General features: G+C 48.5%; 1 protein-coding gene across 2 annotated transcripts in view; it reads right to left on the reverse strand.

The window, feature by feature from the left end:
• Positions 1–3211: 3211 nt before the first annotated feature.
• The window catches only part of ELP5 (elongator acetyltransferase complex subunit 5), a 34235-nt gene continuing 10895 nt past the window's right edge, over positions 3212–26551 (reverse strand). The window contains exons 3-8 of one of the 2 annotated variants that reach the window (XM_040415417.1): positions 20133–20213; positions 6128–6351; positions 5855–6012; positions 4592–4672; positions 3894–3994; positions 3212–3430 (exon numbers count right to left, since the gene is read on the reverse strand). In XM_040415417.1, the coding sequence (XP_040271351.1) occupies positions 3322–3430; positions 3894–3994; positions 4592–4672; positions 5855–6012; positions 6128–6351; positions 20133–20213 (754 nt within the window). In that variant the 3' untranslated portion in view covers positions 3212–3321. The remainder of the gene's footprint in view (positions 3431–3893; positions 3995–4591; positions 4673–5854; positions 6013–6127; positions 6352–20132; positions 20214–26551) is intronic. The other variant, XM_040415418.1, reaches the window with a different exon arrangement.

The raw sequence follows: 26551 nt of genomic DNA on the forward strand, positions 1-26551 counted from the left end.
TCGGTGCACTCAATCTCTTCCACTTCTGGGGCAGGGCTAGGTGGATGGTCCTGGGAAACCCTGCTAACAGAGTCATCAAAAAGCAGAAGAGACTGCTGCATGACTTGGGGCTCAGACTGCTTGGCTGATGTGCAAGGGGGCGAGGTGAAAGACTGATGGACATCGGCTGCAGGTGCCAACTGTGGTCTTTCAGCAGGAGACTGGGTGGGAGACAATGTGAAGGAACTGGATCCACTGTCTATCGCCTGTACTTGTTCAGGCCTCACCATTCGTAGAGCCGCATTAGGCCCGACCAAATACCGCTGCAGGTTCTGTCGCCTACTCGCACCTGAGGAAGGGGTTTCACTTGTGCGTGTAGCTGGCACAGATCGACCACGTCCTCTCCCTGCAACAGGAGCTCCACCAGCAGCACCACGACCGGGGCCACGTCCCTTATTTGACGCTCCCCTCATATTTCTCGAATTTAGGATCTTGCCCTAAATGGGTGTTTAATTAATAGTAGAATAGAACAACAGTATGTACAGGGTGTATCTCACACGGCCTGAACCAGACTAGGCCTCAATTAAAGGTTTGTGCCCAAAATGGCTGTATTTCAATTAACTGAATATAACCCCTGTATGTAGAGGGTGTATCTCACACGGCCTGAACCAGTGTCGGCCTGAACTAAAGATTGGAGCACCAAATGGCGGTATTTAAATTCTCTGAATGTAACCCAAATGTATTAAGGGTGTATCTCACAATGACATCTGCATCAAAGGCTGCCAACTAAACTTTTTTTGCACAAACAAGTGTTTGTTTAATAACTGAATTTGACAGCAGTATATAAGCCAGGAATTTCACATGTGCTGATGCTGCAAGACCTGAAAATAGTGTTTTTTGTAAAAAAAAAAAAGTGTGTTTTTAAAACCCCAGAAAATAATGGGTGTATTTCTACCTTAAATTGCACACTGACTAATCCAGATGTTGTAGTTTGCCCCAAAAAAATGGTGATTTGCAATGTCCCAAAAGCTCAGATGCAGGGCTGGGTCACATGCTGCACTGGCCAATCACAGCCATGCCAATAGTAGGCATGGCTGTGATGGCTTCTAAGGTCAGACAGTTAACTGCTTGTTGATTGGTTGCTCTGCAGCCTTTCAAAAAGCGCCAAGAAAGCGCCGAACACCGAACCCAAACTTTTACTGAAATGTTCGGGTTCGGGGTCCAAAAATCCTAAAGTTCGGGTTCGCTCAACACTAGTCCGAACCTTCTGGACTGTCTGATACGAACTGGGTACAATGTAGTGTAATATAAGTGTTCCCACACTGGTGGGCGATGCTACTAAGGTTGGGACTGGACTCTTCAGGACCCGTCACTGACGTCCATTTTGGGAAGACCAGGGCCCGTGGTATCTAATGATGTGACACCCGCCCCCCTCATATTAGATACTGGGGGTGGACATGGCGGATGGAGCTGCAGCTCCAGGCCCCTGTGTGAAAATAGGCCAAGCAGCCCGCTAGGCCACCTCGGCCCACTGGTGGATCCAGGGGGATCTGGCGGCGCAGCCCTTGTGAAAAGTAGGGGGTGGCGGCAGCAGGGCACAGGGAGATGAGCGCCTCCATTGTGGAAGCGCTCATCTCCATAGTCCTCTGTATCGCCGTCCTCAGGACAGAGATACAGACGGCTGTGATGCGGCGGGAGAGGCGTGTCCCTTCCCTGTGTGTCTGATAGGCTGCAGGCACTAGTGCCCGCAGCCTATCAGAGGCCGATGCAGGCGGCGCAATGACGTGTGCATGCACAGTCTCAGGTTCCTACAGACTCCACATTTGTGTACCGCAATCCCCATTCACCCATTCATGGCACATGCGCAGGATCTCAACACGTCGCTGTCAAGTGAGACGTTGGTGTCAACCAAAGGAGCGGGCGTGACTTCACATGGGCGAGGTGATACGGTCTGGAGGGCACAGAGGACCCCCTACCACATCTGTCTTGACACTCTGGGCCCCCATAAGTGTTTTACCTAAAAAAAAATTTTTAAGCTAAGTAAAGGCTAAAGAAGAGATTCTAGAACGGTGTGGAAGGAACCCAGACAGGACCACCTAGTCAGCCAGGCTGGACTCCATATCCATAAAACATGGCGCACTTTACTTGTGTTATACCACAGGGCGTTGCGTTTTCATTTTCTATAAAAAGGCCCATTAAAATCTTCAGGAGCATGATGCTCATAGTCCGGCCCTGGGGGTATAGGCAGTATGGAAAGAGCTGTACTGATTATGTGATATCTGCCCCCCCCCCCCCACATATCAGATACCGGGGGTCAGTATGGAAAGAGCTGTGGTCTCTGATTATGTGATATGTGGGGGGGGGGGGGGGGGGGTCAGATATCACATAATCAGAGACCACAGCTCTTTCCATACTGACCCCCGGTATCTGATATGTGGGGGGGGGGGGGGGGGGGGCAGATATCAGATACCGGGGGTCAGTATGGAAAGAGCTGTAGTCTCTGATTATGTGATATCTGCCCCCCCCCACATATCAGATACCGGGGATCAGTATGGAAAGAGCTGTGGTCTCTGATTATGTGATATCTGCCCCCCCCCCCCCCCCCCCATATCAGATACCGGAGGTCAGTATGGAAAGAGCTGTACTGATTATGTGATATCTGCCCCCCCCCCCCCACATATCAGATACCGGGGGTCAGTATGGAAAGAGCTGTGGTCTCTGATTATGTGATATGTGGGGGGGGGGGCAGATATCACATAATCAGAGACCACAGCTCTTTCCATACTGACCCCCGGTATCTGATATGTGGGGGGGGGGGGGGGGGGGGGCAGATATCAGATACCGGGGGTCAGTATGGAAAGAGCTGTAGTCTCTGATTATGTGATATCTGCCCCCCCCCCACATATCAGATACCGGGGATCAGTATGGAAAGAGCTGTGGTCTCTGATTATGTGATATCTGCCCCCCCCCCCCCCCCACATATCAGATACCGGGGGTCAGTATGGAAAGAGCTGTAGTCTCTGATTATGTGATATCTGCCCCCCCCCCCCCCATATCAGATACCGGGGGTCAGTATGGAAAGAGCTGTAGTCTCTGATTATGTGATATCTCCCCCCCCCCCCCCCCCCCATATCAGATACCGGGGGTCAGTATGGAAAGAGCTGTAGTCTCTGATTATGTGATATCTGCCCCCCCCCCCCCCCCCCCCCATATCAGATACCGGGGATCAGTATGGAAAGAGCTGTAGTCTCTGATTATGTGATATCTGCCCCCCCCCCACATATCAGATACCGGGGGTCAGTATGGGTCCTTTATTCACAGAGGTACAGGCTACAGAGGAGCTCAGACATCCAGGTCATCATCAGGGTCCTCCTCATCTACATCGTCCGCCGGCTCCGCGTCATAGAAAATCTTAGCGGATCCACTGGAGGCTCCGAGGAGACACATTTTCCTACAAAAACAAAATGGAGCAATGTAAGGGCTTGACCCATATATGGACCATACAGGGGACCCCCACCTATAAGAGGAGTCAGCAACCAACCGGGGCATTGAATCTAATGGTAGGTCTGGTGTGAAATACATGATATAAGGACAGGTCAGGGGTATATTAGGTGGTGTATACATATATATATGATATAAGGACAGGTCAGGGGTATATTAGGTGGTGTATACATATATATATGATATAAGGACAGGTCAGGGGTATATTAGGTGGTGTATACATATATATATATGATATAAGGACAGGTCAGGGGTATATTAGGAGGTGTATATATACATATATATATGATATAAGGACAGGTCAGGGGTATATTAGGAGGTGTATATATATATATATATATGATATAAGGACAGGTCAGGGGTACAGTATATTAGGGGTATATATATGATATGACGGGCTAAGCTCTCCTTACTTGCTGTCAGTGAATGTATACGGCAGGGTTGCAGACTCTTTTCGTTCTCGTTCGGTTCCGGAGAGACGCAGATTAAACGTCAGGTTCACAGTAGGATCCACCTGAGGAGGAGCAACAGCGCGTTCTACATGTGTTATCCCCTCACCACCACCATCATCATCCTCCACACCAGACGACCCTGACCCTCCCATCATCCTCCACACAGACCGACCCCGACCCTCCCATCATCCTCTACACTGACCGACCCCGACCCTCCCATCATCCTCCACACCAGACGACCCTGACCCTCCCATCATCCTCCACACAGACCGACCCCGACCCTCCCATCATCCTCTACACTGACCGACCCCGACCCTCCCATCATCCTCCACACCAGACGACCCCCTCCCATCATCCTCTACACTGACCGACCCCGACCCTCCCATCATCCTCCACACCAGACGACCCTGACCCTCCCATCATCCTCCACACAGACCGACCCCGACCCTCCCATCATCCTCTACACTGACCGACCCCGACCCTCCCATCATCCTCCACACCAGACGACCCCCTCCCATCATCCTCCACAGCGACCGACCCTCCCATCATCCTCTACACTGACCGACCCCGACCCTCCCATCATCCTCCACACAGACCGACCCCGACCCTCCCATCATCCTCTGCAGTGATCGCTCCTCTACTCCCATCATCTGATTTACCGGAGCGCTGTTCTCTGGTTCTTCGTCCGTCTCAAGAATTGTCTCTAGAGAGAAGTCGTCGTGTACCCTGAAAGTCTCCATCTGCAACACAAGACGTCGCGTTAGAGCACCCCACGAGGGAGCAGATACCAGACAGCACTAGCGTCAGTGGCGGGTTACACAGGGGGCAGTCGCGTCAGTGGCGGGTTACACAGGGGGCAGTCTCCTCAGTGGCGGGTTACACAGGGGGCAGTCTCCTCAGTGGCGGGTTACACAGGGGGCAGTCTCCTCAGTGGCGGGTTACACAGGGGGCAGTCTCCTCAGTGGCGGGTTACACAGGGGGCAGTCTCCTCAGTGGCGGGTTACACAGGGGGCAGTCTCCTCAGTGGCGGGTTACACAGGGGGCAGTCTCCTCAGTGGCGGGTTACACAGGGGGCAGTCTCCTCAGTGGCGGGTTACACAGGGGGCAGTCTCCTCAGTGGCGGGTTACACAGGGGGCAGTCTCCTCAGTGGCGGGTTACACAGGGGGCAGTCTCCTCAGTGGCGGGTTACACAGGGGGCAGTCTCCTCAGTGGCGGGTTACACAGGGGGCAGTCTCCTCAGTGGCGGGTTACACAGGGGGCAGTCTCCTCAGTGGCGGGTTACACAGGGGGCAGTCTCCTCAGTGGCGGGTTACACAGGGGGCAGTCTCCTCAGTGGCGGGTTACACAGGGGGCAGTCTCCTCAGTGGGGGGTTACACAGGGGGCAGTCTCCTCAGTGGGGGGTTACACAGGGGGCAGTCTCCTCAGTGGGGGGTTACACAGGGGGCAGTCTCCTCAGTGGGGGGTTACACAGGGGGCAGTCTCCTCAGTGGCGGGTTACACAGGGGGCAGTCTCCTCAGTGGCGGGTTACACAGGGGGCAGTCTCCTCAGTGGCGGATTACACAGGGGGCAGTCTCCTCAGTTGGGGGTTACAGGGGGCAGTCTGCTCAGTGGGATGGTCAGTGGGGGGTTACAGGGGGACAGCCTCAGTGGGGTGGTCAGTGGAGGATTATGGGGGTGGTCTCCTCAGTGGGGGGGGGGGGTCACAGGGGGGACAGCGTCAGTGGAGGATTATGGGAGCGGTCTCAGTGGGGAGGTTACGGGGGCAGTCTCAGTGGGGAGGTTACGGGGGCAGTCTCAGTGGGGTGTTATGGGGTGCCTTATCCTCATTGGGGAGTTACGGGGGGCGGTCTCCTCAGTGGGGGGTTACGGGGGGGGCGGCCTCAGTGGGGGGTTACGGGGTTACTGGGGGCGGTACTCACACAGGTCACCACTTTGCCGCTCCGTCTGCGCTGGAGGACGGAGGCTTTTTCTCCCTGGTCGCTCAGGGCGATGACTGTGTCCGCGAGGAGACATACAGAGCGTAGCACACCAGGTTCATGGAGGTCTGCATGGAGCAGCGCCACGACACACGTGTCACCTGTGAGGGAGAAATACAGTCCTGGAAGCATGCCACATACCGCCATGTAGCAGAGGCAGCAGAAAGAACTGACAATATGGCGGCACACACATGGTGTCACACAACCCGTCCTCACCGTGCTCGCTCTGCAGGCCGGACAATTCTCGCAGCTGGTGACAGACATAGGGGAGCGGACAACGCAACAGAATCCAGCTTAGGGAGTGGAAGACAACGGTCAGCGGGCCGCGTGGACAGCCCACCCGCTCCAGTACGCCCTGCGCAGAGAAGTGCTGCAGAGTGAGTGAGGGAACGCTCGTCTCCCAGTGCAGGGGGTCCGAGAATCCATCATGAAAGGTGAGGCTGAGAAACGACAGGAAAAAAACGTAATTAGACTTACCGGTAATTCTGTTTCCTTAAATCCACCATGACGGCTACGGAGGAGATTGACCCCTTGACCTCTGTAGGGGCAGGAAATCCACAGAGAGAGAGTTTAAGAAGCCCCCACCCACTCTCACCCTCAGTGTGTACCACATAAGGATAATATACACATTATTATCCTTCCTATAGGGTGCTGGAACTTTAACCACTTCACATCTGGGCCATCCCCTTCCTGACCAGGCCTAATTTTGCAAATCTGAGATCTCACTTTATGTGGTAATAACTTTGGAACGCCTTAACTTATCCAAGTCATTCAGAGATTGTTTTCTCGTGACACATTGTACTAGTCATAAATTTGAGTCAATATATTTCACCTTTATTTATGAAAAAATCCCAAATTTACCAAACATTTAGAAAAATTTGCAATTTTCTAAATTTCAATTTATCTGCTTTTAAAACAGAAATAGATACCTCATAAAATATTAATTACTTAACATTCCCCATATGTCTACTTTATGTTGGCATTATTTTGGAAATGTTATTTTATTTTTTGGGGACGTTAGAGGCTTAGAAGTTTAGAAGCAATTCTTCAAATTTTTAAGAAAATTGCCAAAACCAACTTTTTAAAGGACCAGTTCAGGTCTGAAGTCACTTTGTGGGGCCTACATAGTGGATACCCCCATAAATGACCCCATTGTAGAAACTACACCCCTTTTACAAAACTTTGTTAACCCTTTAGGCGTTCCACAAGAATTAAAGGAAAATGGAGATCAAATTTTTGAATTTCACTTTTTTGGCAGATTTTCCATTTTAATCCAATTTTTTCTTTAAAACATTGATGGTTAACAGCCAAACAAAACTTAATATTTATTACCCAGATTCTGCGGTTTACAGAAACACCCCACGTGTGGTGATAAACTGCTGTATGGGCACACGGCAGGGCGCAGAAGAAAAGGAACTCCACATGGTTTTTAGATGCCATGTCCCATTTGAAGCCCCCCTGATGCACCCTTACAGTAGAAACTCCCAAGAAGTGACCCCATTTTGGAAACTAGGGGATAAGGTGTGTAGCGGATTGTATTTAGCCTGGCCTGTTTAATTCATGCAAAACGGCATTCGGTTAATTGTATTGCTATGTATTGTAAACTGCAATGTTTACTATGTTAAATGCATTGCTTTTCTGTCCCTCCTCCATCTCCCATCAGCCCTTGCTATTGTCTGGCCCTGCCCTTCCTTGTACCATAGTCATCTATGTGCCCTATTGTATGTAAATGGGGCTGTTGGGGGGTTTACAGTAGGTGTGCTGTGTCTAAATAAAGTCAGTTCTGCTCCTGATGCTGTGTGTCGTCCAGTCATTGGGATTGCTGTTGGGATATTATTGGATTACTTTACCTGCTGGAATTCCTACTCTATGGATTTATAAGACTTGTTCCTGAGCCTCACTGGGATCTTACGTGGAGATTCGCTGTGGAATATCAGCTCTCCGCTACATTGGTGGCAGCGGTGGGATCCAGACTCACAGAGGAACAAGGATTAATGGAGATTGATTACTCCACTCTAAAACGATCCACACTTAAAGATCTTCTGGAAGAGGTATTTCAGCCAGCAACAAAACAAAGGCAACACTTATCTCTGAAATAATGGCAGAAACCCGAACAGAGGACGATTCGGTCACTGCACAGAGGGACGAGACGGACGGAACAGAGCAAGCAGAGTTCCAAAGGCAGCTCCAATTCAGACTGTCATTTTATGGGGAGAACCCACCAGTGGAAATTATCTCCAAGACAATGACCGAGGTTCAAGAATTTATAACGCGGCAAAGGAGACCACAAACACCAAGCCCAGCAGTGTCTATGGTGCAAGAGGGTAAGCCAAACATCCCATACCAGGCATTTAAAATGTAGGTAGAAGCGGAGGAAGATATAGATGCATTCCTCCAAGACTTTGAAAGACCATGCACGTTACATAAAATACATATGGAAGATTGGGTACCCATCTTAGCAGGACGGTTAACTGGGAGGGCAGCAGAAGCCTACCGTACCATACCAGATACAGAAATTAGGAATTACAGCCGTGTCAAAGAGGTTATCCTGGCCCGATATGCTATGACACCAGAGGCATACCGGAGACGGTTCAGGGAATTGAAAAAGGCAGAAAAAGACTCGCATGCAGAATGGGCTTGCCGTTTACAAAGGGCAGCCCTCGGATGGGTACAGGCCAACCAGGCACGGTCCATGGAGGACCTATTACAAATGCTGCTACTAGAACAGTTCTATGATGGGATACCCACAGACCTGCAGGAATGGGTGAAAGACCGTAACCCCACGTCTATCACAGAAGCAGCTAAAAAGGCCGATGACTATATGGATGCCCGCAGGCAGCACAAGCTTGTGGGTGTTAAACCAGCTGTGCGACCTCTAGGAGGAAACCAATTTTCAGCTAGCACCAACACACCACTGAGACCGCTACCCCCACCAGCTCCTACAGCGGCTCAACCGAGGTTTCGCCCACCCTCCTCTGTGCAATGCCACCAGTGCCAGAGGTGGGGACACTACAAGCGGGAATGCCCGCAGCTTAGAGACCGATCCACCTGGATCCGACCAGGACCACCACCACCACCGAGAGCCGCAGCACACCACTATCAGGAGGAGACACCCACCGCTTATGGCTCTGCAGCTCCAGTCACCACTATAGAACAGTGGGAAGTACTCCACGAAGCCAACCCACTACAAGCACAGGCGGATAATCGGCAGCACCACAGGCAAACAGTATACCTGGAGGGGAAACCTATGCAGGGACTCAGAGATTCGGGAGCAACCATAACCTTGGTCCAAAGCCACTTGGTCGCGGACAAAGCTAAAACCAATAAGACTGTGGCTGTCAGGGTTGCTGGGGGAGCCGTATATCGGCTGAATACAGCAAGGGTTCATTTGCATTGGGGTGCGGGGTCAGGGACTGTGGAGGTGGGGTTGATGCCCCAATTACCCGCAGAGGTGATACTGGGAAATGACCTGGGAAAGCTCACATCTGCGTTTGAGCCGCAAACCACAACCACTGAGGAAGCCCATCCAGTGGTCACCAGGCAACAGGCCCGCACCCAGGACTACAACACACTGCCGGAGGTCCAGGTAAGACAACCTTCCCCTTCCCTAGACTGTGTCCCTTGGGCCCCTCCTGACGAATTTGCGGCAGAGGTGATCACTGACCCTACTCTACAGGTATATAGAGACAAAGTCACCTCTGACCAACCAGGGGCGGAGGGGGAAAGATTTGTATGGGATAGGCAGCTATTATACAGGGAGTCAGACAAGCAGGTAGCTGGGTCAGACCCGATCATCATGAGACAGCTAGTTGTACCACAGAGGTACCGAGCCGAACTGCTCCGGATAGCGCACGATATTCCGTTATCCGGACATTTGGGGGTCAGTCGTACTAGATATCGGCTGACCCAAAGTTTCTTTTGGCCAGGAATTATCCAGGAAGAACGCAAATATTGCAGCACCTGTGATACGTGCCAGAGGGTAGGGAAGAGGGGGGACCGGCGGAAAGCAAAGTTACACCCGCTACCTATAATCGAGGAACCGTTCCATAGAATAGCCGTAGATATAGTAGGTCCCCTCCGGAAACCTAGCCCCTCTGGCAAGAGGTATATTTTGACGGTGGTGGATTACGCCACCCGCTACCCAGAGGCCGTAGCCTTGACAAACATCCACGCAGAAACCGTGGCAGAGGCCCTGATGCAGATTTTCTCCCGGATGGGGTTACCCAGGGAGATCATCTCGGATCAGGGTACTCAATTCACTGCAGAGGTCACCCAGCACCTCTGGAAATTTTGCAAAATCAGACCTATAATCAGTGCCCCCTACCATCCTCAGACCAATGGGCTCTGCGAGCGGTTCAATGGCACCTTAAAACAAATGCTCCGAACCTTTGCTGAGACCCACCGAGACTGGGAACGATTCCTGCCTCACCTCCTCTTTGCTTACCGGGAAGTGCCGCAGGAATCCACAGGATTCTCCCCATTCGAATTGTTGTTCGGGAGGAGAGTAAGGGGACCGCTGGACTTAATTAGGGAGCATTGGGAGGGAGACAGGAGCGCAGACGGCACCCCCATTGTACCATATGTGTTGGCGCTCCGAGATCGCTTGGAAGCTCTAACCAAGACGGTAAAGGAAAACCTCCGGGCGGCTCAGACGCGCCAGCGCACATGGTACGATCGGGGCGCCAGGGACCGTAGCTTCCAGGTTGGGCAGAAAGTTTTAATTTTGAAACCTGTCCGACATGATAAGTTACAGGCCGCCTGGCAAGGCCCTTATAAAGTGGTGTAACAGAGATGTGACACCACTTATATAATTGGCCCCTGCGCAGGGACCGGAGGGCGACGCATGCCCCATGTGAACATGATGAAGCCCTACCAGGAACGCTCAGAGGAGGTGACTGCTATTTGTGCACCCAGCTCTGAAGAGTTTGACAGTCTTCCCCTGCCGGATCTACTGGGGGACGCTCAGCTGTCTGGGGATTTAGGAGAAGTTGTACTGGGGGACCGGCTGAGCCCACAGGAACGTACCGAGGTACAACAGCTGCTAAGAGAGAAGCAGGAGACCTTCTCCAATGTGGTTGGGTACACTCCTCTGGCCACTCACAGAGTAGAAACCCCAGGGCAACTACCCATGCGCCAGACCCCGTACCTCATCCCTGAAGCGGTGCGAGAGAATATGCGTAAGGAGATCGACGAGATGCTCCAGCTGGGGGTGATTGAGCCCTCAGACAGCCCCTGGGCATCTCCGGTAGTCCTCGTACCGAAGCGGGACGGTACGACCCGCTTCTGCGTAGACTACCGGAGGTAGAATGAAAAGACTGTATCAGACGCTTATCCGATGCCCAGGATAGATGAACTGCTAGACCGGATGGCCAGAGGCCAATACCTCACTACTATTGATCTGTGTAAGGGGTACTGGCAGATACCCCTGGCTCCGGACGCCATACCTAAGTCAGCCTTTGTCACCCCATTCGGCCTATACCACTTTAAGGTTATGCCATTTGGGATGAAAAACGCTCCGGCTACGTTCCAGCGGATGGTGGACCAACTTCTAGATGGGTTCCAGGACTACACCTGTGCCTACCTCGACGATATTGCAATTTTTAGCAATACCTGGCAGGAGCACTTGACCCATATAGGAGCGGTTCTAGACAGGATTAGGGAGGCAGGTTTGACGTTGAAACCGGCCAAATGCAGTATAGGAATGGCCGAGGTACAGTACCTGGGCCATCGAGTGGGTTGTGGGAAACAGAAGCCAGAACCAGCCAAAGTAGAGGCTGTAGCCCAATGGCCTACCCCTAGGACTAAGACTCAGGTGTTGGCATTTCTAGGGACAGCAGGATATTACAGAAAGTTTGTCCCCAATTATAGCGCCCTGGCCAAACCCCTTACTGACCTGACCCGTAAGAATCTTCCCCGCCAAGTAACCTTGACCCCGGAGTGTGAGCAGGCCTTCCAACATCTGAAAAATGCACTTATTAATGGCCCCTGTCTTGGCAGCTCCCGATCCAACTAAGTGTTTTCTTGTTCACAAAGACGCTTCTATGTTTGGATTGGGGGCAGTGCTGAGCCAAGTTGGGGCTTATGGCGGAGAACATCCCGTGGCTTACATCAGTCGCAAACTATTACCCAGAGAAGTAAGCTACGCCGCCATCGAGAAGGAATGCCTGGCTGTGGTGTGGGCCCTAAAGAAGTTACAGCCGTATTTATATGGACAGGCTTTTTCCCTGCTCACGGATCACAACCCGTTAGTATGGCGGAACCGGGTGGCTGGGGACAATGCCAGGCTGCTGCGCTGGAGTTTGGCGCTGCAGCCTTTTGACTTTAATATTCAGTACCGCCCGGGCAAACAAAAAGGAAACGCTGACGGGTTGTCGAGACAAACTGATTTGGAGAAATGATCCGTGAGCACCCCGGACATCCCCAAGCCGATCCGTGCTGGATCCGACTGTGTATGCCGGCTTGTGGGCAAGGGGGAGCAGTGTAGCGGATTGTATTTAGCCTGTCCTGTTTAATTCATGCAAAACGGCATTCGGTTAATTGTATTGCTATGTATTGTAAACTGCAATGTTTACTATGTTAAATGCATTGCTTTTCTGTCCCTCCGCCATCTCCCATCAGCCCTTGCTATTGTCTGGCCCTACCCTTCCTTGTACCATAATCTTCTAGGTGCCCTATTGTATGTAAGTGGGGCTGTTGGGGGGTTTACAGTAGGTGTGCTGTGTCTACATAAAGTGAGTTCTGCTCCTGATGCTGTGTGTCGTCCAGTCATTGGGATTGCTGTTGGGATATTATTGGATTACTTTACCTGCTGGAATTCCTACTCTATGGATTTATAAGACTTGTTCCTGAGCCTCGCTGGGATCTTACGTGGAGATTCGCTGTGGAATATCAGATCTCCGCTACAATCTGCCTCAGTATTTTCTGATCCCTTCAAGTGAATGGCTGTGATAGATAAAACATTTTTTTCTGCCCAAGAAAATATTTTTCTTATTAAGGATCTTAATTTTTGGGACCTTGTGCCTCCTTGATGCTTCAGGTAAGCGACTGCTGTTGTATTGTCCAAGAATATTTTTAGGTGTTTTTCGCTTAATAGACTGTGATTACATTTTAGGGCCTCCCGGACCGCCCTTAACTCCTTGTAATTTGACGATTCGTTTTTCATCTCTTCCGGCCACTTCCTTTGCCAGCTTGAGGAGGCCACCACTGCACCCCATCCCGTTGTGCTGGCGTCTGTTACAACTTGTACTCCTGGTTCTTTTTGCCAGATAACCCTCCTGGTCAGATTGGCTTCCATCTTACACCAATTTAAATCTTGGTTGTAACCTTGTCGCACTCTGTTGTGGCTTGGAGTAGGGTTCCCGCCCCAATTAAGCATAAATAAACAAAACTCCAGCGTGATTTGCAAGTAGTGTTATTTTTATTGGAATTGCGGCTTCAGCGTAACGTTTCGGCCTATTGGCCTTCTTCAGACTGCCGTAAAATATAAGATATATTGTTACAGTATATATTACATACCATCGGGAGAACATATACATCATATTTTCATCTACTGGAATATATATATATCATAGAATTTCATCTATAAATTATACATATGGCTCAAAAATTCATCTCAAAAATCAAGGGGAAATCTCAAATCCAAGAGACCCCATATCATGTATCACCATGGTTACCATGATGAGGGTTAGTCGATCAGTAGAATGGATAAAGTGGACCTGGCAACACAATATATGAAGCCGGTTATCAGCATATCATAACCATCACATTAGCTAAAACAAATCACTTAAGGAAAATAACATGGACATCGCATAATTGGTATAGTCAAACTATCACTGCAAGCAAGGTATCATAAAGAATAACTCTCTGGTGCAGATAGCATATAACTATGGTGTGTGGTCCTGGGGTCTGTATGACCTACCGGCGTCCGGAACACACTTACCTAATGCCGCTAGTGATGATGAGGAGAAATTGGCGCTCTGTGGCAGTGTAATGCGGAGGTACCGCTGGTGAGAGTGGCGCTAGTACGAGAAGGAATCAAGTGATATTTAAAGGCAGCCCGCGTCTCTGCCTCATGGACCTCACTTCCGGTATCGGGCGTGAAACCGGAAGTGAGGTAATGGTGGAACGCACGTGGAACGCAAGGAACTTCCGGTTTCGGCCCGCGAAACCGGAAGTAAGCAAGGCAGAGCAGTGCGATCACATGCAGTCATGTGATCCCTGGTAGCGATCCTCATGCAAACTGAACCTAATGAAAAACTGTATATATACTATACAAACTATATTCTATTCAGACTGTGGATAAAGGAGGGGCTAAAGAAGGATATGGGAAAAGGGGACATGAACATGGTACAAATAGAGTATAGTGTGAGAGGGATAATAGTCAGCAAGACAGGGGAAAGTGCAGGAGGGGACCAGAAAAATAGAAGAAAGGGATTGAAGTTAAAAAACAAGGAAACAGGGGAAAGCAAGGAAAAGAAGGACAAAGAAAAGGGGGAAGAGACGGGGAGCAGTATGAGTCCGTGTCAAAGGATACTAGGCGGCATTAGGAGGGGTCCCGGATGGTCAATAAGCCTGTGAAGGGAAGAGAAAAAGGAATTATTATTACTATAGATACGGTTTGATATATAAATTATTATAGTAGACTCTGAATTTCGTACTCTCTATTCAAACCTTTGGGTTCTAAACTTTCCAGTCTGTGAATCCAATATGCTTCTCTTAATTTCAGACGCTTTACTCTATCCCCCCCACGTCTGGATGCAGGAACGTGTTCTATAACTTGGAATTTTAATTGGGAGATGTTATGTGTTGCCTGATGGAAATGCCAAGGGACTGGAAGTAAGAGGTTCTGTTTTCTGATGTTGGATTTGTGCTGACAGATTCTGTTTCTGATGGTTTGTGTGGTTTCTCCCACGTACACGAGGCCACACGGGCATTTTAGAAGATAGATGACGAAATCTGAGTCGCAGCTGAAAAAATCGTGAATTGGAATTAATTTGCCTGATTGCGGATGCTGAATATTTGCGCCCTTCAGTACGTGGGAGCATTGGGTACAATGAAGGCACGGGAAGGTGCCTTTCTTTTGGGTTCGGAGGAACAATTGTCTTGGGATGCGTGTTATGGAACCTATGTCTGCCCTTACCAGCATGTCTTTTAGATTTCTCGGACGTCTATTGCACATTAGGATGGGATTGTTAAACTCTTCTATCTTGCGATATGCTTTTTTGAGTAGATGCCAATGACCTTGTATAATATTTTGTACTTTGCGGGCACATGGGTGAAATGTGTGGACAAACGGAATTCTTTTTGAGGGGGCAGGTTTTTGAGGGGGCAGGTGTGGGTCGACTTTCACGAACGGTGGGTTGGAGAAATTTCGGTGGATATCCTCTCTAGAAAGCGGTCTCGCATTTCTTCTATCCTTTTAGTAAAGCGTCTGAAATTAAGAGAAGCATATTGGATTCACAGACTGGAAAGTTTAGAACCCAAAGGTTTGAATAGAGAGTACGAAATTCAGAGTCTATTATAATCCTTTATATAGCAAACCGTATCTATAATAATAATAATAATAATTCCTTTTTCTCTTCCCTTCACAGGCTTATTGACGATCCGGGACCCCTCCTAATGCCGCCTAGTATCCTTTGACACGGACTCATACTGCTCCCCGTCTCTTCCCCCTTTTCTTTGTCCTTCTTTTCCTTGTTTTCCCCTCTTTTCCCTGTTTTTTAACTTCAATCCCTTTCTTCTATTTTTCTGGTCCCCTCCTGCACTTTCCCCTGTCTTGCTGACTATTATCCCTCTCACACTATACTCTATTTGTACCATGTTCATGTCCCCTTTTCCCATATCCTTCTTTAGCCCCTCCTTTATCCACAGTCTGAATAGAATATAGTTTGTATAGTATATATACCGTTTTTCATTAGGTTCAGTTTGCATGAGGATCGCTACCAGGGATCACATGACTGCATGTCATAAGCCATGTGATCGCACTGCTCTGCCTTGCTTACTTCCGGTTTCGCGGGCCGAAACCGGAAGTTCCTTGCGTTCCACGTGCGTTCCACCATTACCTCACTTCCGGTTTCACGCCCGATACCGGAAGTGAGGTCCATGAGGCAGAGACGCGGGCTGCCTTTAAATATCACTTGATTCCTTCTCGTACTAGCGCCACTCTCACCAGCGGTACCTCCGCATTACACTGCCACAGAGCGCCAATTTCTCCTCATCATCACTAGCGGCATTAGGTAAGTGTGTTCCGGACGCCGGTAGGTCATACAGACCCCAGGACCACACACCATAGTTATATGCTATCTGCACCAGAGAGTTATTCTTTATGATACCTTGCTTGCAGTGATAGTTTGACTATACCAATTATGCGATGTCCATGTTATTTTCCTTAAGTGATTTGTTTTAGCTAATGTGATGGTTATGATATGCTGATAACCGGCTTCATATATTGTGTTGCCAGGTCCACTTTATCCATTCTACTGATCGACTAACCCTCATCATGGTAACCATGGTGATACATGATATGGGGTCTCTTGGATTTGAGATTTCCCCTTGATTATTGAGATGAATTTTTGACCCATATGTATAATTTATAGATGAAATTCTATGATATATATATTCCGGTAGATGAAAATATGATGTATATGTTCTCCCGATGGTATGTAATATATACTGTAACAATATATCTTATATTTTACGGCAGTCTGAAGAAGGCCAATAGGCCGAAACGTTACGCTGAAGCCGCAATTCCAATAAAAATAACACTACTTGCAAATCACGCTGGAGTTTTGTTTATTTATACCAATTTAAATCTAGTTTTATTTGCAGGGGGATTTTTATTATCATGTCCAAGGATGACTGATCTTTGTTCCAATTGTTTAATATCCAGGATTGTATGGTCCTGGTGTGGGCTTGGCTCCAGGCCACCGCTGTTATGCAGGAGGTCATGAGACCTAAGATGCTCATGGCGTTCCTGATCCAGGTGCTGTCTTGAGTTTGGAATTTTCCAATTTTCTCTATAATGGCTTTTATTTTTTCCTTAAGTAATGATGACTTCTGGGCTAACGAGTCTAGCATCACCCCGAGGAATCTTCTCTTGGATGACGGAATTGGGGGAAGATTTTTTTTATATTTATCAGCCAACCCAAGCTGGGAACTTTCTGTAAGAAGGTTTGCGTGTTTGTGACCGTTTCTGCTTCTGAATCTCCCAGTAGAAGGAAATCGTCTAGGTATGGAAAAATTACCAGTCCCTTTCTTCTGAGGGAGGGCAACATCTCCACTACCAGTTTCATAAAGACCCTTGGTGCGGACGAAATGCCAAATGGGAGGGCGCAGAACTGAAAGTGATGAATTGTGTGATCTGGGCTTTGTAATGCAAAACGAAGATATCTTTGCGAGTTTTGATGATGATCTACGGACGTTATACAAGCCCCCTTTTTTATTAAAAGGGACAATGGAGGAGATGGATTCCATTTAGAACTTTTTCTACACGATAGTCTTGTACCTTTAGGTTTATGATGGTTCTGGAGGAGCCATCCGGTTTTTGTACTAAGAAGAGTCTTGAGTAGAAGCCTTGTTGTTCTTCTGGTATTGGGACCTGTTTTATTACTCCTGATGCTTTTAATTCTAGTATACCCTGCCAGATTTCTGAAACGGTATTGGGATCGTGAGACGTTATCTGAAACCTTTTTGGTGGGGTAGAGGTAAATTCTATCTTGTATCCTTTTTTTATCATTCCTAGAGCCCAAGGGTTTGATGTTGTGGCTTCCCACTGGGTTAAGACATTTTTTAACCTCCCCCCTACCCTGGCGTCATTGCTTTTCACTTGTTTTGGGGGTTGAGGAGGAAGCCTCTACCTTTGCCCCCCTTCTGGTAACTCCAGCGACCAGTCTTTTCTTTGCCCCTATAAGGCCTTGATTGCTGACTGAAGGGGCGAAAAAACTTCCTTTTTTGTTCTTCAGGAAAGCCTTTCTTTTTATCAGCAACTTTTTCTAGTATTTTATAGAGTAGCGGTCCAAAAACATATTCCCCTGAGAATGCTGAGGAGCAAAGTTTAGATTTGGAGATTTTATCACCATTCGTTTTCACCCCAAACATAGAAGCTTCCCAACATTTCCTTAGAAGGGAATCCGCTTTCCGTTCCACTGGGTCACGCAGCTAGGATGCGTCCTCAAATGGCAGGGAAGTCTTTTTTACTACTTTTGCCACCTGGACATCGATTTTAGGAGTATTGTTGAACATTTTTTGATTCGGCAGGGTCAAAGAGAAGCCTCTTCCTGAATTCTCTAGAGACCCCCAGTCTTTTTTCAGGATCCGCCTGTTCATCAATCATCATCTCTTTTATATTTTCATTAATGGGAAAAACCGTAGCTTTTTTTTTGCGTGATCCCCCGAACATTTCGTCCTGTACGGATCTCGTCTTTTGGACGTTTTCGATACCCATGGTCTCTCTTACAGCCTTAAGAAGTTCATCCATATCTTCAGAGGAAAAAAAGTACTTCTTTTCTCTTCATCATCCTCTACTATCTCCCCCTTCAGACGATGGATCTTCATCAGGATCGTGTTTGAACGCTGACGCCACTCCCCCCATGTCCTCAGCATCTGAGGAGGATGGAACGGGTAACCTCGGCTTTTTCGTAGGAGGTGCGTTTTGAGGGGGAGTAAGAGAGGCCAAGGAGGATCTGGTTTCATCCCGGATGAGGAGTTTAATTTCCGTCATGATAGACGGTTGCTCTTCTTTCAAAAGGTCGCTAACGCAAGTTTTGCAAAGCTTCTTCTTCTATCCCTCAGGTCATTTTTTCGAACAATTGACACATTTGATATACTTTGTTTTTGCTTTCATTTCCTTAACCTGGTACAAGAAGAGCAACCCCGAATCAGGCCATGAGCTAACTGAAGTAAGGCGCAGGTTTCCCCCTGGGAGACTCACGGATGGAGTTACCGAAGGTGGGTCTGCCCAATCCCCACGGGTCATCGTCGCTGCAGACAGGGGAGACGCTGACTGTGAGCCGCCGCGCTGTTTTGAAGCTCGGCGTCTGGCGTCATCAGAATTGGCCTCAGGAGCCGACCCGGCGTGATGGCGCGCCCCTTAGCAAGCTCCGCCCCCTTCCGGAATTAGCCGGGATCTCAGCGGAGCTTTGAGCAATGCGGCGTGCGGCGTCCCCGCTCCCGCTGGTCTGCTTCCACACTATCAGGAAGGAAGACCTTACCGGCATCAGTGGAATCAGGCCTCCCGCTATCAGAGACGAGGTCCACGTCCCCAGCCCAGCTGTGGGAGGACTGAGGAGGAGACTGGTGAGACAACCTAAGTGTCAGAAAGAAAAAACTAAACTCTTCAACTCTCGCAGGAGTCCTCTCTGTGCAGCGCCCCATAGGGAACACCGAGGTGACAGCGGCTGGGGCTTCTGTGGACTCCTGCCCCTACAGAGGTCAAGGGGTCAATATCATCCGTAGCCGTCATGGTGGATGAAATGGAAATTCCCATTAACAGATGCGGCATGAGGTGACATATCGCCTCACACCTCACCTCATCACATACCGCCTCACACCTCATCTCATCACATACCGCCACACACCTCATCTCATCACATACCGCCACACACCTCATCTCATCACATACCGCCACACACCTCACCTCATACCGCCTCACACCTCATCTCATCACATACCGCCACACACCTCATCTCATCACATACCGCCACACACCTCATCTCATCACATACCGCCACACACCTCATCTCATCACATACCGCCACACACCTCACCTCATACCGCCTCACACCTCATCTCATCACATACCGCCACACACCTCATCTCATCACATACCGCCACACACCTCATCACATACCGCCACACACCTCACCTCATACCGCCTCACACCTCACCTCATCACATACCGCCTCACCTCATCACATACCGCCTCACCTCATCACATACCGCCTCACCTCATCACATACCGCCTCACCTCATCACATACCGCCTCACCTCATCACATACCGCCTCACCTCATCACATACCGCCTCACCTCATCACATACCGCCTCACCTCATCACATACCGCCTCACCTCAAGCCGGTTAGTGACCGATTGTGGCCCAGATGTCCACCCTACAGGTCACCAGCACTGCTACACACTGGGCAGGTAAGTGCTGCTAAACAGTGAGCAGCTGACAGAAAGATGTGTTGGGGGCGAGGGGGTCAATGATCTATCGTTGCGCTGCTCACCTGGATGACAGCTCTGGAGATAAGCCGGCCCGAAATTCTTCTTCTGGAACCTCATAGCCGAAAACGTGGACCAACTCCGCCCTGGAAAATAACAACCTAGAGTTTATGGTGGTCCATACATATCCTGACCAAGTGTGCTAAACCCCCGACACTGGTCCCACCAAGAGCAATGACTACTACTCCCATCACTGTCCATCCATATAACACTGCCCCATTACTCTCCATTCATGTACCATTGCAAACACCACTCACAGACTCTTTTCACATCTACCTCCACCACAGAAACATAGAATGTGTCGGCAGATAAGAACCATTTGGCCCATCTAGTCTGCCCAATATACTGAGTACTATGGATAGCCCCCGGCCCTATCTTATATGAAGGATGGCCTTATGCCTATCCCATGCATGCTTAAACTCCTTCACTGTATTGGCAGCTACCACTTCTGCAGGAAGGCTATTCCATGCATCCACTACTCTCTCAGTAAAGTAATACTTCCTTATATTACTTTTAAACCTTTGCCCCTCCAGCCTCTCCTCACAACTAACTCCTCCATCCACATTCAGGTTCTTCTCACATCCTGTCACGCTCGTGTGTGGGAGGAAAACACCACACCGAGCATAGGAGGGAAAGGGGATACCGGAATAAGGCCTGGAAACTAGGGAAGGAAGATGGACACCTCCTAGAGAAAACCCTAATCAAAGTCCTGACTAACTACCCGTATGAACAGGCCCCAAATGTAGGCAAGATCATACACCGGACACCTAGAAACCTATCTCACCCTAAAGGACCCTGGAACTAATGTCAGGACAGAGTCTACCTGTTCCTCCAAAGAGAAGGACGAACAGGAGTCTCCCTCAGGCCTAATGACAAACAACAGGGAAAGGCAACACACATATATATATATATATATATATATATATATATATATATATATATATATATATATATATATATATATATATATATATATACACACACACACACACACACACAGTACAGACCAAAAGTTTGGACACACCTTCTCAATGAGTTTTCTTTATTATCATGACTATGAAGGCATCAAAACTATGAATTAACACATGTGGAATTATATACATAACAAGTGTGAAACAACTGAAAATGTGTCATATTCTAGGTTCTTCAAAGTAGCCACCTTTTGCTTTGATTACTGCTTTGCACACTCTTGGCATTCTCTTGATGAGCTTCAAGAGGTAGTCCCCTGAAATGGTCTTCCAACAGTCTTGAAGGAGTTCCCAGAGATGCTTAGCACTTGTTGGCCCTTTTGCCTTCACTCTGCGGTCCAGCTCACCCCAAACCATCTCGATTGGGTTCAGGTCCGGTGACTGTGGAGGCCAGGTCATCTGGCGCAGCACCCCATCACTCTGATTCATGGTCAAATAGCCCTTACTTTCAAAGTTTTCCCAATTTTTCAGCTGACTGACTGACCTTCATTTCTTAAAGTAATGATGGCCACTCGTTTTTCTTTACTTAGCTGCTTTTTTCTTGCCATAATACAAATTCTAACAGTCTATTCAGTAGGACTATCAGCTGTGTATCCACCTGACTTCTCCTCAACGCCACTGATGGTCCCAACCCCATTTATAAGGTGAGAAATCCCACTTATTAAACCTGACAGGGCACACCTGTGAAGTGAAGACCATTTCAGGGGACTACCTCTTGAAGCTCATCAAGAGAATGCCAAGAGTGTGCAAAGCAGTAATCAAAGCAAAAGGTGGCTACTTTGAAGAACCTAGAATATGACATATTTTCAGTTGTTTCACACTTGTTTGTTATGTATATAATTCCACAAGTCATGAAAATAAAGAAAACTCTTTGAATGAGAAGGTGTGTCCAAACTTTTGGTCTGTACTGTATATCTATAAATAGAGAAGGTTAAATTGACCACAATAGTCACACCTGGGGAAAGAAGGTGTGTAAAGCACCAGAAACAACACAGACGTAATTTCAAACAAAAGGAAAACATGTCAGATCAAACGTGTTGCCAGTCTCACAGATCTCCTGCCACTTACTGTCGCAGGAACATACGTATGTTTCGGTACGTCCGTGACAGAACCCCCCCTTCTACGAGTGACCTCCGGGCACCCAGGAAAGACCTTATCCGGATAAGACCTGTGAAAGGCTTTCACCAAACGACTGGCATTCACGTCAGATGCCGGTGCCCACATCCTCTCCTCAGGTCCATAACCCTTCCAGTGAACAAGATACTGAAGAGATCTACGAGAACTCGAGAGTCAATTTTCTTGGCGATCTGAAATTCCAAACTACCGTCCACCATGACAGGAGCGGGTTGCAAGGAAGACTGCTCCAAAGGTTCAACATATCTCTTCAGCAAAGATTTGTGAGACACATTATGAATTTCCAGGGCCTGAGGAAGTTCAAGACGAAAAGTTAGGGGATTAATAATGACCGTGATCTTAAATGGATCAATAAACCTTGGACCCAACTTCCAAGAAGGTACCTTCAACTTAATGTTTCTTGTGGACAGTCACACAGAATCCCCCACTCATAGGCCCGGACCATTCATATGTCTCCTGTCAGCCACACGTTTAAACTTCTTACTCCTCTTTTTCTGATTATTTAGAATTTTTTCGCCAAATAGATGACAAAGAGGAGGAAAATCTTTCCTCCTCAGGGATACCAGAAGTCTCAGTACCAGAAAAGTGCCAAACTGCGGATGGAATCCATATGCCCCAAAAAACGGCGACTTCCCAGTGGACTCCTGTCTGCGATTATTTATGGCAAACTCTGCCAAAGACAAAAACGAAGACCACTGCTCCTGGTTCTCAGAGACAAAACATCTCAAGTAAGTCTCCAGATTCTGATTCGTGCGCTCCGTCTGTCCGTTCGACTGAGGATGAAAAGCCGAAGAAAAGGACAGTTGCACCCCCAGCCGAGTACAGAACACCTTCCAGAATCTGGACACAAACTGAGTCCCACGTCAGAGGGAATGCCATGAAGTTTTACAATGTTGTCAACAAAGACTTGTGCAAGTGTTTTAGCATTAGATAGGCCCGACAACGCTATAAAGTGCACCTTTTTACTAAAGCGATCAACTACCACCAGAATAACTGTCTTTCCTGAAGAATTAGGTAGATCAGTGATAAAATCCATGCATAAGCGAGTCCATGGTCTGGACGGGATGGGCAACGGAAGTAGAGATCCAGAAGGCCGAGTATGTCATCTTAGCACGTGTACAGGTACTACAGGCTGACACATAGTCCTTAACACACTTACACATTCCCGGCCACACGAATCTACGAGAGATGATGTCGGCAGTGGATCTGCTCCCAGGTTGTCCAGTAAGAACCGTACAGTGATGTTCCTCAAACACCTTGTGACGCAATTCTGATGGAACAAACAATCTCCCAGAGGGGCAAGAATCCGGTGCGTCTCCCTGGGCCTCTAACACCTTCACCTCTAGGTCACGGTAAAGAGCGGATACCACCACCCCCTCCGACAGTATCGGACTCGGATTTTCAAAATCACCACCTCCAGGAAAACTACGTGACAAGGCATCTGCCTTGACGTTCTTAACCCCCGGACGATAGGTGACAGTGAAATTGAATCTGGTGAAGAACAAAGACCATCTGGCCTGCCTCAGGTTCAGTCGTTTAGCCGACTCCAGGTAAGCCAGGTTTTTGTGATCAGTGAACACAGTGATCCGATGAATCGCCCCTTCCAACCAATGACTCCTCAAAAGCCAATTTAATGGCCAGTAACTCTCTGTTACCCACATCGCAATTTTTCTCTGCGGAAGAGAGTTTTTTTTTATTGAGAAAAATGCATATGGTCGCCATTTACCAGGTGACGGGCCCTGCGATAAGACTGCTCCGACCCCCACCTCGGACACGTCCACTTCCACAATGAAAGGCCGTGATACATCCGGCGGCACCAATATAGGGGCAGAAGAGAAGCACTCCTTAATCGCAGAAAAGGCTCTCAACGCCGAATCAGATCACACCGAGACATCCGTCACTTTCTTAGTCAAGTCAGTTAAGGGTTTCACCACTGTTGAATAGTTCTGAATACATTTTCGGTAATAGTTGGTGAACTCCAAAAACCGCATAAGAGCCTTCAGATTTTCGGGTCGATCCCAGTCCAATACAGCACGGACTTTCTCTGGATCCATTTGAAAACCTGAAAATGACAGCAGGTAGCCCAAGATCTGCACCTCGTGTACCGCAAAAACACACTTCTCTAATTTTTTGTACAATTAATTATCTCTAAGGATCTGTCACACATGTCTAACGTGATCCTGATGTGTCTCCATGTCTGGAGAATAAATTAGAATGTCATCCAAATACATGACTACAAACCTCCGCACCAGGTGATGAAGAATATCATTCACAAAATGCTGGAAAACCGCCGGAGCATTGGTCAACCCGAAATGACCAGTGCGACGGACTCCCTGGAACCCCGACTGGGCACACGTCAGTGATATGGCTTCCCAAATAAAACGTATTCCAACCGATGTTACCATTACCCCAAGAATCAGGCAGCACTGAATTTGAGGTAAGCAGAATGACAAGAACACAAAGCATTTCAGTTTTATAGAAAGAACCCCCCCCCCCCGGTCTAGACAGAACCGCTATCAACCACTTTGTAGGAGTCTGATTTGTCCCAATACACATTTCGAGTTAAAAGGGCAAACATCATGGCACAGCGTCTAACAATGGGCTGATTAGTGTAACAGATAGGTGTGGATGGGGGAGAACCAAAGAGACATCCACACAGTGCGCCCCCAGCGTTGGCAATACACAGCCTGGATTTATCACAATACCCCCCCCTGTTCCATAATCCAGCAGACCCGGCTAGACCCACGGGTCAGCCAGGGAATGTGCGGGAGCAGTGGCGTAGCATGGTTTGCCAGCACTCAGGGCAAGCCAAGTATTGTGCCCCCCCTCATACCTCTTACATCCAGGGTAATACAGCGCCTCATACCTCTTACATACAGGGTAATACAGCGCTCCATACCTCTTACATACAGGGTAATACAGCGCTCCATACCTCTTACATACAGGGTAATACAGCGCTCCATACCTCTTACATACAGGGTAATACAGCGCTCCATACCTCTTACATCCAGGGTAATACAGCGCTCCATACCTCTTACATCCAGGGTAATACAGCGCCCCATACCTCTTACATCCAGGGTAATACAGTGCTCCATACCTCTTACATCCAGTGTAATACAGCGCACATACCTCTTACATACAGGGTAATACAGCGCCTCATACCTCTTACATACAGGGTAATACAGCGCCTCATACCTCTTACATATAGGGTAATACAGCGCACATACCTCTTACATACAGGGTAATACAGCGCTCCATACCTCTTACATACAGGGTAATACAGCGCTCCATACCTCTTACATCCAGGGTAATACAGCGCTCCATACCTCTTACATCCAGTGTAATACAGCGCACATACCTCTTACATCCAGGGTAATACAGCGCCTCATACCTCTTACATACAGGGTAATACAGCGCCTCATACCTCTTACATACAGGGTAATACAGCGCACATACCTCTTACATACAGGGTAATACAGCGCTCCATACCTCTTACATACAGGGTAATACAGCGCTCCATACCTCTTACAGAGTAATACAGCGCCCCATACCTCTTACATCCAGAGTAATACAGCGCCCCATACCTCTTACATCCAGAGAAATACAGCGCCCCATACCTCTTACATACAGGGTAATACAGCGCACATACCTCTTACATCCAGAGTAATACAGCGCCCCATACCTCTTACATACAGGGTAATACAGCGCCCCATACCTCTTACATCCAGAGTAATACAGCGCCCCATACCTCTTACATACAGGGTAATACAGCGCCCCATACCTCTTACATCCAGGGTAATACAGCGCCCCATACCTCTTACATCCAGGGTAATACAGCGCCTCATACCTCTTACATCCAGGGTAATACAGCGCACATACCTCTTACATCCAGAGTAATACAGCGCCCCATACCTCTTACATACAGGGTAATACAGCGCCCCATACCTCTTACATCCAGAGTAATACAGCGCCCCATACCTCTTACATACAGGGTAATACAGCGCCCCATACCTCTTACATACAGGGTAATACAGCGCCTCATACCTCTTACATCCAGGGTAATACAGCGCCCCATACCTCTTACATCCAGGGTAATACAGCGCCCCATACCTCTTACATCCAGGGTAATACAGCGCCTCATACCTCTTACATCCAGGGTAATACAGCGCCCCATACCTCTTACATCCAGGGTAATACAGCGCCCCATACCTCTTACATCCAGGGTAATACAGCGCCCCATACCTCTTACATCCAGGGTAATACAGCGCCTCATACCTCTTACATCCAGAGTAATACAGCGCCTCATACCTCTTACATCCAGG

The sequence above is a fragment of the Bufo bufo genome, chromosome 1 (assembly GCF_905171765.1).
Source record: "Bufo bufo chromosome 1, aBufBuf1.1, whole genome shotgun sequence".
NCBI lineage: Eukaryota > Metazoa > Chordata > Amphibia > Anura > Bufonidae > Bufo > Bufo bufo.